The sequence below is a fragment of the Epinephelus fuscoguttatus genome, linkage group LG16 (genome assembly GCF_011397635.1).
Source record: "Epinephelus fuscoguttatus linkage group LG16, E.fuscoguttatus.final_Chr_v1".
Lineage (NCBI taxonomy): Eukaryota > Metazoa > Chordata > Actinopteri > Perciformes > Serranidae > Epinephelus > Epinephelus fuscoguttatus.
The window spans coordinates 13,476,505-13,490,924 of record NC_064767.1 but is presented as its reverse complement, the minus strand read 5'-3'; the positions used below and the strand labels follow the sequence as shown (position 1 = coordinate 13,490,924).

General features: G+C 42.2%; 1 protein-coding gene across 1 annotated transcript; it reads left to right on the top strand.

The window, feature by feature from the left end:
- The first annotated feature begins 2,731 nt into the window (after positions 1–2,731).
- On the top strand, positions 2,732–12,426 carry LOC125903153 (5-hydroxytryptamine receptor 7). The gene is made up of 2 exons (XM_049599872.1): positions 2,732–3,820; positions 4,922–12,426. The coding sequence occupies exons 1-2, from the start codon at positions 3,240–3,242 to the stop codon at positions 5,820–5,822; spliced, it is 1,482 nt and encodes a 493-aa protein (XP_049455829.1). The 5' UTR covers positions 2,732–3,239; the 3' UTR covers positions 5,823–12,426.
- The last annotated feature ends 1,994 nt before the right edge of the window (positions 12,427–14,420 follow it).

Below are 14,420 nucleotides of genomic sequence, written 5' to 3'. Positions count from 1 at the left end.
ATATACTACAAGTGGACACCTTCACTACACCCATATCTGATAATTAAACATGTCTTTCCAGAACTATGGGCATTATTATGCTGCTATTATAGCCACCATTCTTTTGGAAAGGCCCCCAATCAGATTTTGGAAACTCCCATTCAGCCACAAGAGCTGCTCAGGCCGTTCCAGTTCATCCCAGAGTTGTTGGATGGGGGTGGAGTCAGGGCTAGAAATGCTTGATTGTTCCAAAGTTTGCAATTCCCTAAAGTGGATTCTGTTCTTTAACTTATCGACCTCCATATCAGAGCAAATACTGTAAGAGACTGTAAGCAATCTATTTCAAAGTTGCTGACATTAAAACATCAGGGGAGCACTCAGAGTCAGGACCAAAGTTTCCACTACGCTGGTGGTTTGGTGACCTGCTTCTAATACCCCAATTCATCATGTTGCTCATAAAATACGATAGTTCATGTCATGTTGTGTATAAAATGTAGCTGATGTGAGCAGTTTTTGATGCTCTGACAGCAAATTGGTAGGGATGCAGGGATTTTTTCGGAGCTCAGTATGCACTGAGTATCAGAGCTGCACAAACAAGGGTTTCAGTGTGGTGTCAAATCAGCAAGAGCATTGACCTCAGGTGCTGCTGGGGTCAATCTGTAGCCTTTAGTGATTTATATTGCATAAATGTGCTGCTGCTACGGGTTAAAATAAACTTTTGAAGGTAGATGTCCTTTCTAGCAGTCTGACCTGTTTAATGATTGAGTCTTGTTTGTGTAGTCGGCTATTTTCTGCGGCCCTCTTGTGTACGTACCCTGGTTAAAAGTGACTTTGTAGCAAGCAACAATATCACCTGATGAAATCACCTGTGAAACTTTTATCAGACAGTTTCCCAAATGTTTTCATGTCACAGACTCCCATTTCCACTTTATGGCCTTAGATCTTCATATCATAATAAGATGCTGCTGCATAGTACTAGCTTCTCATCCAAACAATCTGAGGAAGAAATTTCACTTCGGCTGAACTTCCATTAACTGTGATGGTGAAACAGCTAATGTTTTAAGGGACATGTAATGCTAAATAAATTTTGTATTAACATAAAGAAAAAATGTTGCTAATTAATGTACCTGGCAAGTTGCAAAAATCTTGATAGTGACTACAACATTATTTTTTACTACCCTTTTTTTTTTTTTAACTCAAGTGGTTTTGTTGCCTTAACTAAAACAGGAGCAAACCCAAAATTCTACCCACCGATTTAACCACCTCCTTGCAAAGCCTACACAGTACATTTGATTACCTGAAAGAAACGTTGTCTCTGAACATAATCCAGGCAGTGATCACCTTGCCATAAAAACCTAATTAAGATAGCAGTTTCATAACATACAGGGTTGCATGAGGGGTCACTTGAAGACATTGCTTCACTCAGAGGGTACACAAGCCAAAAAGGCTGGAAACCACTGATTAAGAGTAAAGCTTAGCTAGAGGGGTTTTTATCTTGCCTTGGAGGAACAACTTCCAGCGGATCAAATTAAAGTGAAATTGATTCATGTTCTTGACCCAGAGGCAACCCCTCGATGATAAGACCCCAGATCCCAGTGTGAGAACCACAGCTCTAACACCAGTCATTTTTAAAACATAGATAGATAGATAGATAGATAGATAGATAACTTTATTGTACACCTCTGTGGAAATTTGTCTTTGGCTTCTCTCAAAAATCAAAGGTACAGACAGACACACAACATGTTCCCTCATACGGTTATTCTGTGGTCATTACCTGTATGGCACACAGAATAACTGCTTATATGTTCAGACTGGCTCAAGGGATCATGAATTGATGCCCAGACATGGGCCTTGTAGGAGACATGCAAATACATTACACTGTGTAATTTCTCTCTGGTTTAAAAACTAAAATTATAAATAAATATTTGTGGACATGACAGAGGAAATTCCAGTGCCATCACCAGCAGCAACATGCAGTAAAGGCTTATGACCACTTGGTGGCACTACTATCCAAGGCTAACCGAGGCATTAGTACCATACCCACGTATGGGGTTATCATACAATAATTGGGCTAAGATTAGAAAATGATGAAAAGGCTTCGGGAGCAGTTTGGGTTCCTGCTCTCACCTCCTGCAACATAAATCTCAGAAGTTTTAGAAGTGAGGTGAAGGTAGATTGCACCTCCTGTCCTAACACTTAAAATTTAATGCCTCCGCTTGAACTGTAAGTAGCAAAAATGACTGACGGGTGAGTTGAGGGAAAATGGCACTTGAGCTCCCCCACCTTTGTTACATAACCGATCCTTAAAATTAAGCTTGTCTTCATGAAAAAAGTCACTTGTATCTTTTTCCTTAAAAGTGGAACGATAACAGACCCTGGAACAAATCAGAAATATAACCCAATGACACTGTGCTGTCATATCTCAGAAATATGGCAGGGCGCTCCTCAGTTTTTCTTGGATGGATTATTTTTATAGTAATAGTAGCAATTTTCTAAAATGCCCGGCGACTGCCCACTCCTTCACACCATCATTCATTGTCCTCTCACACTCTGTGTAATCTCACCCTTTGTCTTTATCTCTCTCCTGTGTGTGTGTATGTGTGCGCGTGCGTGCGTGCGTGAGTGCGTGGAGAGAGAAACGCTTAATAATAACAGAGGCGATACCAAAATAAATTTGAAACAGACAGAACATTTCGTCATTCTGCGCAATTACGCACGCTCATCCATGGACACACTTTGTCCTTGCCAAGACATTTTCAGTAGAATAAACTCCAAAGAGGCCTGAGAGATTTTTCGTGTGCCGTGGATCTTTTTTTTTTTTTTTTTTCATGCTTAAATAGTCGGTATTCGGCAGCCTATAGGCTATCCAACATGTCTTTTGACGTCACACGTCAACTTTTGAGATATATACGCGCGCACTGCGGTTTTTAAGTTTCTATCTTTCTGCACATCGGACCGAGAAGTAGGAGGGCTGTCAGGGTGGACAACAAGAAATAAAATCGTATTTTATAGGTCAGGTCTTTTGGGAATATGCCTTCGGCGTGCCACGTGCGTAATGACGAGTATGCCTCTAAATAGAAAAATTAAGGCGTTGAGGCTTTATGAAGGAAAGAGAGCATGTCAGAGTAGTTTAGCCTGAGGAGGGGCTGTGGAAAGGAATTACTCATTTCTCACACCACCACCGGCACATCCGTGCGCATCTATGTCACCACCGGACGGGTCTCCAAGTCCATGGATAAAAAGGAACAGAAGGCAGCAGAATGGTTGTTGTGGGAGCGAGTAACGCAACTTTCGGTGGTGGCAACATGAGGTCGTCGTTCATGATAGAAGATAGAGCCGGTGGTGGAGATCCCGGGGGCTCCACCAACATGATGATCTCGGAGGCTCTTGCGCCCCGGCTGCTGAAGATTGCGCAGGGCGCCGCAGAGGCAGCAGCAGCAGCGGCAGCAACGACTTCTCCAACCACCTCCAGTCAGCCGCAGGTCATGGAGACGAACGGGACCCGGTGCGGCGAGCAGATCCTGAGCTACGGCCGGTTTGAGAAAGTCCTGATCGGCGGGGTGCTCACCATGCTCACACTGTCCACCATCTGCGGGAACTTACTGGTGGTCATCTCCGTGTGCTTCGTCAAAAAGCTGCGCCAGCCGTCCAACTATCTGATCGTTTCGCTTGCCGTGGCGGACCTGTCAGTGGCTCTGGCCGTGATGCCGTTTGTCAGCATTACGGACTTGATTGGCGGTCAGTGGATATTTGGACAGTTTTTCTGTAACGTTTTTATCGCCATGGATGTGATGTGCTGCACCGCGTCCATCATGACTCTGTGCGTAATCAGCATTGACAGGTGAGATAAACTTATTTTATGCCTTTAACAGAGTGAAGATGTTTATTCCTAAATGCAGTAAAACAGTATGTAAAAACTATCACACTATATAAAGTTACTTGGTCATTATTAGCACAAGACAGAAAGGACACCAGGGCAGATGTACAACTTGTAATATAAGTACCCTTATTTTTTTTTTATTATTGATTCATTCAACTTTTACGCATCGCAGTTTTGGAATCAGACTCTCCACATGAAGATTTTGTCAGAGGCAGACACGTTTTTGGCAATATCCCTTCCTTAGTTTTTAATCCCACTTTTCCCTCTCACTATATTCTTAAAAAAAAATCCATTACGCATTCTAATAAAAATATCTTGTCGCTCAAATACACGGGAGGTCAGAGCGCGGAGGTCCATTGTCTCTCTCAAGGGCACTGGGACAACACTGGTGATACAAAGTGGCTGATGAGGGGATCAAACCTGTGACCTTTCGATACGGTTCTTTGTCCACTGTGCGCCAGATTCCGTTCTAACTGAAAACCCTTTTAACGGAAATAAAAGGACCAGAGTGGAGAGTGAAAGCATTCAGAAGCAGTATGCAAGAAATGACTCTCAAATTGCTCCAGATCTAAATTTAAAATCACTGTAATGAATGATTTATAGCTTTTTGTTCACATATAAATTCGTAAATTTAATAAAATCATGCAGATGTTTCATGAGCACCTACATGCCTGTGTATCTGCTGTGGGCTGGTGGTTTAAATCCAGTATCTAAATGTACTATATGTATTGTTTTAAACCAGTGAGGCATAATCCTGTAAGTGTGCTCTGTAGTGAAATGGCCCATGTGGAGCAGCTAAGCTTTATTTAACACTGAAAGGTTTGTTGGTCACATATGGTCTTTCTCAGCATCTTGGAGCTTTCAGCTTCCAACCTGGGGGCTGCATATGGCAACCACAGTTTGTAGTTAAGCACCTTGCTCAAGGGCACCTTGTTGAGGGTGGAGGGAGCATCACTTACTCAGAGTAGAATAAGACAAGAAAATACCTTTGTTAAAGAGATCACAACCTAAATTAAAATGTGTCTGCCTGTTTAAGAGATTTTTAATCATTTTTCTCTGTAGGTATCTGGGTATCACAAAACCCCTGACGTATCCTGTCCGGCAAAACGGCTGCTGCATGGCCAAAATGATCTTGTCAGTGTGGCTCCTCTCAGCCTCCATCACCCTGCCCCCTCTGTTCGGCTGGGCGCAGAACGTCAATGACGGAAGAGTTTGCCTCATCAGTCAAGACTTTGGCTACACCGTCTACTCTACAGCTGTGGCGTTCTACATCCCCATGTCAGTGATGCTGATCATGTACTACAGGATCTACCGGGCGGCCAAGCTCAGCGCTGCCAAGCACACCATCACTGGCTTCCCCAGGGACGGGGAGCAGAGTGCAGGAGCGGCTCCTCGGGGGGGAAGAGGGGGGCATGATGCTCACCGGCCAGCAGCATCAGGAGAAACAGTTAGTGTCGAAGGGACAGAGGCTGAAGAGGAGGAACCTGAGGAAGAGGAGAGCTTGGACTGTGTGGCAGCGGCGTTAAAGCTCCAGCGTGAGGTGGAGGAGGAGTGCAGCACGCGTGTCTCTCGCCTCCTCAAGACCGGTGAACACCACCAACGCCGGCATAGGAAAAACCAGTCCATCTTCAAACGGGAGCAGAAGGCTGCAGCCACTCTGGGCATCGTGGTGGGCGCCTTCTCCTTCTGCTGGCTGCCGTTCTTCTTGGTGTCCACTGCGAGGCCGTTTGTCTGTGGCGTGGAGTGCAGCTGTGTGCCGCTCTGGCTGGAAAGAACTCTGTTGTGGCTGGGATACGCCAACTCCCTCATTAATCCTTTTATTTATGCATTTTTCAATCGAGATCTGAGGACCACCTACAGTAACCTCCTGCGGTGCCGCTACAGGAACATCAATCGGAAGCTGTCGGCGGCTGGCATGCACGAGGCTCTGAAACTGGTGGAGAAGCCAGACACTGATGTGTAAAGCTGTAGGTCTGCCAATCGACAATGCTGCAGAGACCAACAGAGACAACTGCCAGGGAGAATGCCTAGTGGGGTTTAGACTGCGGCACAAGGCCACCACGCTGTCAGAATGGTTATTTCCCCAAATTTGTGAAATGATTGCTCAGGTGAGATGAAGCAGGATGCTGTGATTAAATGGGTGCACATGAAGGAACACTTTAGAAGCCTAAATCTTATTATCTGGGGATCGCGGAAAAAATTGAGGGAACGTTGTGATGAATTCATATTGTCTGAATAGTGGCTGCTGCAGTGCACTCACTGCTACTGAACAATTATGGCCAGCTACTGTAACGATGGTTGCTACCTTGGTGCATTCACAACTGGTTGCTACCCTACTGAACAGTCTTTTGCACATGACACTGTTACAAAAGTTGGTGGAGCTACACACTGACTTGGCACTATCACCACCATGAGTGGAAACTTTTCTACCGCAGCAGCCAGTGTCTTGAATTTTCAGACTGAGCCAAGGAAAACTAACAAACAAAAATGGAGGAGTTCTTGGAGAGCAAGCGGCCCATGAGGCTACAACGCCAAATGTGTTCACCTTGGTCCCTGGTCATCACAGTGACACTATTTTTCACTGCTTCTAAATGTTGAGTTTCCGTCAATGGACAAGCATGATAGAGGACAATAAAAGCTCAACTGACATGTAAAATTTGTACACAAGTCGTCAGCCGTGTTGTTTCTGGGACAAACCTTATTTCAGAGGTCCTCTGACGATCTACCAGACCTGACATGTGTTTATATCTTTTGAAGAAGCTTTTTTGTTAATACCACAATTTGCTGAATGTGCCAAAACTTGCTCCCTTTTCCTCTTCTCAAGTCCTGACCACGACTTCGTTGAAAAACGATTTATCAATCAACATCGGATGTTTTATAACCAGGCTGCTCACTCGATGATGTGAGGAACTAGTAGGTGATATCACAAGATGGAAGCCAACACAGTACAGATGTAAAGATGTATAGAGAAAAATCATCACTTAGGACTTATTTGAATGTGCCTGTGCCTTTTACTCAGTCATCGTTAAAGGTTGATTTACAGCACAGAAGAGTCTCTTTTCAAACTATGCACCTCGTGTTTTAGATTTGACACAGTGTGTGACAGTCCTGTGAGCACTCCCGAGTTGGTCGTGGCTCAGTGTGAGCCTTGTTGTGTATTATGTCACACAATAGCTTGTGAGCCAGGCGCTATCCAGACAAAAGCTAATGGAGGAGTGGATCATGGTTAAAACTGAGATTTCAGGATGGTCTGCTTTTCTCTTGTAGATTTTTTTTTTTATTTCAGTGACACTATCCCAATCCATACCCATGTCATACCAAGTCATTATCAGTTCAACAGCTGGTTATTTCTGGTCTAAAGAATGTCAGAAAATACACAATAAATGCCAAATGACAATTTCTCAGACCCCAAGGTGATGTCGTCAAATTCCTTGTGTTGTCTAACCAACAGCCCAAAGATAATCAAGTTCCAGTGATAGACGACAGGCTGAACATCACATTTGGGGGGCTGTTACCTGCAAAGTGTGGGCAGTATATAACTTAAAACCCCTAGAAAATGCGCTGCGTTCCAAAAGTATACTTTTTACTTTTAGTATGTTAGGCCCTTACATAGTACATACTGTTGCATGAAGTATGCACACAATCAGGACATACTGCATCATCATTACATTGCGCCCTGAACTTTGCCCCTATTGCTCATATATCCATTACCTTGATGATAAAACAAAACGCCATTCACCAAGATCACCAGAGACAGAATCTGCTTTTACTTCTTTGCAATGAATGTGGTTCTAACTTTTAAGTTATAACTGCACACATTGTATATTTTATTCACGGCAAATTACATCTCTGTCACTGTTACTTTTATCATTATGCCCTTTTGTCACTTTCTTGTTGGTTAACTTTACGATTATTTTGTTCACTTAAACATTCAATGTTCCGATTATCACTATTCAACTGGTCATCAGTCACTTCAAGGTGCTGTCGTCCGTCATTGCGGCTTCAGACAGCTGTTAATGAGCTGTCAAACTGTCATCTGTTTGCAGCTCAGTCAATGTGATGTATCGTCAGCAGCGCAGAGGATTGAGGGTCAGAACAGCCAGAAAAGCATGCTGGCTTTCATACTACAAAATATGACCAGGTGCAGTAGAACATCCTGGTATTTTTGGCACACTGAATTTGATGCCTTTTTCTGTCATACTAAATAGTATGATAGTATGAGTACTGGTACGCACAAATAGTCTCAAGTCTTTATCTATATCATTAAACATTCATGAGTTCTTAGCTTTTATTTATTAAACTTTTAACAAAAAAAGGAAGATATACTGCTTCATCAGGATTGTGTGTGATGTCGCTACACTCCAATAGAAGCTCAGAAATAAGTGTCATCATCTTTTTCCAACTAAGCCCCGCCCACTTCAAACCAGTAAGTAAAAGAAGGAAAAAACATGAAGAACATTTTCCCATGAAATAATAAAAGTGTTTAAACAATATTTCATTGTAGGATCCCATCATACTTAAAACTTTGGGAAGGAACTGACTGAGAAAATAGGTTTGAAAAATTAATTGGCATGGATGGAAAACTGAATGGGCCTACTAGGCACAGGCCCAGGGCCCCAGGATGTCAAGGGCCTTTACCTGCAAAATGTTATTCAAATCAAAACGTACTGACCAGGATGACACTCTAAATGACTACGAAGAATCACAAGAAGATGCAAAAGAGCTGCAAAAAGATAAACAACAACAACAACAGAAGAGGCAAAACCACCCAAAAGTCAGTGTCTTCCTCCTGTGTAAGAGAGGTAGTGCCCATTGTCTCATAACCCGCCCATGTTCATTAGGTATTAAAATAGTTGACAATCATTTCTCTTTTGATCGACCAATTAATTATTTAGCTGATCTTGTCAGCATTGTAGCTACAAACTTCAGTTTTTCATCTTCCAAGGTGTCAAACTTTTAGGAGCAAGCTTGAGATTCTTCACCTACTCACCTTCTGCTATTACTGAGTTCTATGTGATCACAGAAACTAATTACAGAGGCGCAGGATCTAATGTAGCTGTCTCTTGGGCCATTAATCTAGGGTGCGGCAGGGAGTAGAAATCTGATTTGGACGTAGGAGGAAAGAGGGCAGATGATAGCCGGCGTTTCATTGGCATTTCAAAGCCACTCCCTCTGAGATTAGGAGACTCTCGGCTCAGGGTTTCATTATAGTAAAGCACAGGTTTGGCTCTGGGGAAGTGAACTGGAGCAGTGACAGAGTGCATATACTGTATATGTGCACACCAAATTTCCAATTACTTTGATGTTGATGCCATGTCCTGTGTGTAATAACAGGAATAAGCTCTTACTGTATGTTGACTGTAAGTACCCTGAACATGACAGCTGGGACATGCTTTGTCCTATTTCTGCCATTTTCCCCCTATTATTGTGTTTTTTTAAATGTGTAAAGAGATAAGTCGCAAAGAGGTGTTACTGCAGAGTTGGATTTGTCTGACGACTTTTTTTTACTGCCCTGCCAGTAATAGTACAGACTGTGCTGCTGAGACTTTGTCCTCATTACCTTGAATTTGCACTGCGTGCTGAGGAGATGCAACCGAGGCAAGTTAGTCAATTTCATAAAAATCTCTTTGTACTGAGAACGTGTGAACATTGTACTTTCCATCTTCATTTCCTCTCTAGTCATTAATTAAAGGTGCTCTGTGTAATATTTATTTTAATGCAAAAATATGCCCAGCTTCTGAACCTTAAGAGAAGGACTGTAACAGAGGCGCTGTAGATTCATCCAGGTTACCAAAAATTAAATAAAAAGCAAGTGCGGGAAATATTATACACCTTTCAAGTTAATAAGAAAGAATCCAAACTGCCTACTAAACAACAAAAAGTTCATCCAGAGAAAAATAGGCATGACTGTGAATATGGGTACAAGTATTGGTCATTACCTTGTGATTTGCCTGAGGTAACCTGAGCTGAAATGGGTAAAAAAAAAAAAAGATATATATTTTGCTGTCATAGTTCATAGTGCGGCCCGTTCATGCCCTCAGCCTTGTAAGTAAAGAAATTGGTTCACTTTGGGGGCCGTGAGCTGAAAAGGTTGAGAGCCACTGAACTGTACTCGTTCTGGGCTCGCTGCCGCCATGGCACGGCTCCATTTCCTGTCATAAAATTTATGGAGAGTGTTTGCCAGTGGATATGAGCAGGGGCACACATTTCCAAAAGAGCATCCAAAAGTGAGTGCATCCAAAATCTCGGAGGAGCACAGTGTTACACACACACATCCACCATGAAAACTAATGGAGGAGTGAAGTTATTGTTATTTTGACACAACCCAGTGACCAGAATGATGTTGGCATTGTACGTTACTGCAAACCATGGATATGTCACATTTGTTAATTATAGAGAGAATACGCTAAATTTTACATTTCATCAATGCTGTGGTTAATGTGTGGTTATGTTAAGACACGAAAACCGCTTGGATATGGTTAGGATAAAATAATGTTTTGTCTTAAAGTACCCAGTTTTGCCAGCACAATCCGGACTGGAAACACAGCTCTGTTTCTGTAAAATACAACCACTTTTCATGGCACTATCTCAGTTGGAAAAACAGCAACAGGTCATTAAAAAACTCCAACATGTGGTGGCTTAAAAGCTGCTAGAAATAGAGCAATAACTAGGGTTGTGTACCGTTCATAATTGAACTGATACGGTACCGGTATCTGGAATTCGGTACTGGTACCAAACAGTACCTTATTTCGGTACTTTTTAAAGTCTAAACTTCTCAGTTTCAACATTTTATTGAAAACATTTAGGAACAGTGCTGCATGTTAACTTGCAGCACATTTGCACATTTTTTTTGTCGCCATTGTTGCTGAGTCTGAGGTGCGAGTCATGCGCTCTTGCTCCGCCTCCACCTCAGGTACCGAAATTTGGCACAGATTCATTTTAAGTGAATTGGTACTCTGTACTACCGACGTGAATTGGTACCAAGTACAAAAGTACTGAGTTTCGGTACCCAACCCTAGCAATAACCTGCTAAAAAACAATTTCTTGTGTCACTGGGTCTCAAACAGTTTTCTGCATATTGGCAGGGGTCACACCATTCATTTCAGCATGACAAAGTCAGCTCATATACTTAATCACTCTGGAAACACACAAATGTAATGTACCCCTGGTTTGCGGAAATGTACAATGCCAATGTGTTTTGTTTTTGATGGTGCCAACTCGCATGGATGGAACTAAACATTAAAAAAACAAGTCTGTAACAACTGCACAATCATGATTATCACAAAAGAAAATCAATTACATACCACGCACCTGGCTCTCAGGTGATGTTACCGGCCAAACACGGGCTGCATCACTGGGGAAGCGAGAGAAGAGGGGCGATGGGTTAAAAGGTAAATTAAAGGTAGAGGCACACCTGTGGCATTCACTGGCTGTCAGCTGCATCTCAGCCTCAGACAGGTTGACACGTGTGACTGAATGTGCCCTCCTATTGAACAGAATAGCCTCTCTGCCTCGCTCCACTTTCCTGGGTGAGCATTCCTGAAAACACTCTGGTGACCACATAAATGTATCTGATCAAAGCAGTCACCTTCACTGACAGCAGGACTGAAGTGAACAACACCCACATCTTTTTAAAGTCTCACTCTTTCTTACCTATTGTACATTTATTAGTTTGGAACTGAGTGAAGGAGCCAGACCAAGCTGCTAAGATCTTTATGGTGCAAACTGAAAACTGTATCACAAAAATCACTTAGTTTTTCCTAATTTATAGGTGTTGTGGCAATTTTACATCCAGTTTGGTGGAAAATCCAAGGTACCAAGATGAATCTAAGAGGCTGTGAGATGATTAACAAAATATTTGCTACACAAATTTAGTTTTCTTTTTTATAATTCACCATCATCTTTAACTTCTTCCTTGTGTAATAGTGTGAAAATAAAAAATAAAAATAAAAAAATAAGAGAGGTAACAGAATAACTGTATGGCTGAAAGGTCTACAGGTTGTGAACCAGCCATTAACATGTGGAGATCTCTGTCAATGGCAGCTAAAATGACACACCAACCAAAGATCAAGCGATACAATGGTACAGACCTGATGGCTGCCAAACAAAAGGTGTGAAAGTTTTGCTTTGAAAATAGACCTAAATTGCTGTTGGGAAATGACTGTTAAACAAAATGTTGATTAAAATATGGTATTTTTTAAATGGTGATGGATGATGTAAGACCTAAGATGACAAAAACAAGATGCACCCTGGATTTTTAATATTTAAGACATACCTTGCTGAACTGAGGTGACTTCAACTTACTGCTGCTAAAGACTACTATAAAAGTAAATACATATGTGTGCCAGAAATGTATTTCAATTTTCGTGCCAACAGATGCTTAGCCTCTTGGCACAGATGTTGGATGTCCTAATCATATGCTGTTTTTGACCATGATGCAGTCCTGTTTCAGAACATTTAATCACCTTTTTTTATAGAGCAGTTGTACCAAAGGGGATGTTCTTTGCTGGGATTATACACACAGCATTGATCCTGCAGGACTTTGTACTGTCAGCAGCCTCAAAGTACACACAACAAAGAACAGTCCTCGGGGGGGGGGGGGCAATAACGCTTTCATATGCTGTTTACCAACACATGTATTATGTGAAAAATGCCGTGCATATATTATGATAAAAAGGAGGTGACTCCATTGCTCCCTGGTGACCACAACAGTTGGGCTTAACGACCCATAAAGCCTGCAAAACAAGCTTTATGGGATTTATCTGCACGGATGCAATGCGTCTTTGATCAATCATGTTAGCAGATTACACAATTCCATAATTACCGACAAACTATTCCCGTGGACAGGACTGTAAAATATGTGTCACTGCAGCCATGGGGAAGCCTTGTTTTTACTTGAACAGCAGGATATTAATTAATCTTATGCTTTATAACCATAAGACCCACAACAAACTCTAGAAGAAAACTTCAACACATACAAGTACAATCAAAATGAATGGTTTGGAGTAATGTATTTTATGATTTAAGGTCAATACTGTAGTGAATGGACAATTTTTAATGGATCACACAATGATGGAAGTACTCAACCCTCCAATAGGAAGATTTAGACCTGTTTTAAATGTAAATATAGTTTATAGTCTGTACAGTTGTAACCGGGCAGTGGGTGATGAGCAAATATGTGAAGTGACATCATTTGCTCAATCGAATCATTAAATCTGACTAAAACGGAAGGAGTCTCTGTCTGTCTGTCTGTCCTTCGATTTTCTTGACAACTGTTCATATGATCAACTCTAAACTTGGTGGGTGGATTGCCAACACATTCTCATCCCGACTTGTCAAGTATCAACATTTTGTCAGGAGACTTTCACATCTGAATATGACGTGCTGGGTATCCTCCTGCATCTGTTGTTGACATTCTGGGACGCTGTCAATTTACACCTGTTACATGCATTGTGTCTTTTCAAAATAAACTTCCGTTTACACAGGAAATGTACAGGTTCAGCTCATTAGATGCATACAGTCTTTTCAAAATAAACGTACAATGTCGGTAAACACCTCATTTTTGCTGTGCTAAAAAAGCACATGGTTAGGTTTACAAAAAAAGATCATAATTTGGCTCAACATTCACACGGGAGGATACAGTGGCCTCCCTGGTGACAGTCCGAGGTTTGCGTCGGTGTCTGACGTCCAAATCACTGACGAAAATTAGGGATGTCCCGATCTGATATTTGGATCGGCATCGGCCCGTGATATTAGCAAAATACATGCATCGGCATCGGATCAGACTACATGGAAGAAATCGGATCCAAGCACTCCCGATCCAGCTTTACGTAAAATCGGATCCAGGTTTCTATCCAGCCCAGCGCTCCGAGATTCAAGCAGTCCATTCTAGTGATCTGCTCTATCACTTCTATCAATCCACCAGCATGTAGAGGCATGTCTCAAAACAACAATGTGCAGGCACTAGAGAATGTTCCGGTAGTCCCAACAAAAGTACAGAGAAAAAGTGGGATTGTCAGCCATGTGGGAGTACTTTTAAGGACCAGCAACATTTGATAACTTGGGAATGATAATGGGCTGGGATTGCTGAGGACCAGAGAAAGGGTAGTGTCAAGTGCTTTTAAGATATGTGACGTTTTTATTGGTAGTGTGTTACTACCGCCAGAAACACTGTGTAGTATATTACCAACCCTGCTAACTCTTATACTGCCGAACGGCATGCTGGGTATAGCTCACACTCTGTCGCTTGCTACAGTACATTCACTCTGTCGCTTGCTACAGTATGTGCAAGATCATTGGAGAGAAAGAGATCGGAGATGCTACAATTTAGCAAACTCTAACATTTTAAGCATCAGTGATGTAACTTTCAGAATGAATGCCTTGGATTTCGCTGAGGCCATAAAATGTTTGTGTGAGCTTTTGCACCCAAATGACCCGTAGCATTGCTCAGGGACACAGTTACGTCACGCAAGTCAATCGTTGAGGAAGCACAGTGTCCAGTATGATGTTATTTGGATGAGTGACTCTTGCAAAACTGCAAAACTGCAAGCGGCAATACCAG

Coding starts and splice junctions, on each gene's coding strand:
- LOC125903153 (XM_049599872.1), top strand. CDS start 3,240: ATGGTTGTTGTGGGAGCGAGTAACGCAACTTTCGGTGGTGGCAACATG. Junction 3,821..4,921: donor TGCGTAATCAGCATTGACAG/GTGAGATAAACT, acceptor TTTTCTCTGTAG/GTATCTGGGTATCACAAAAC.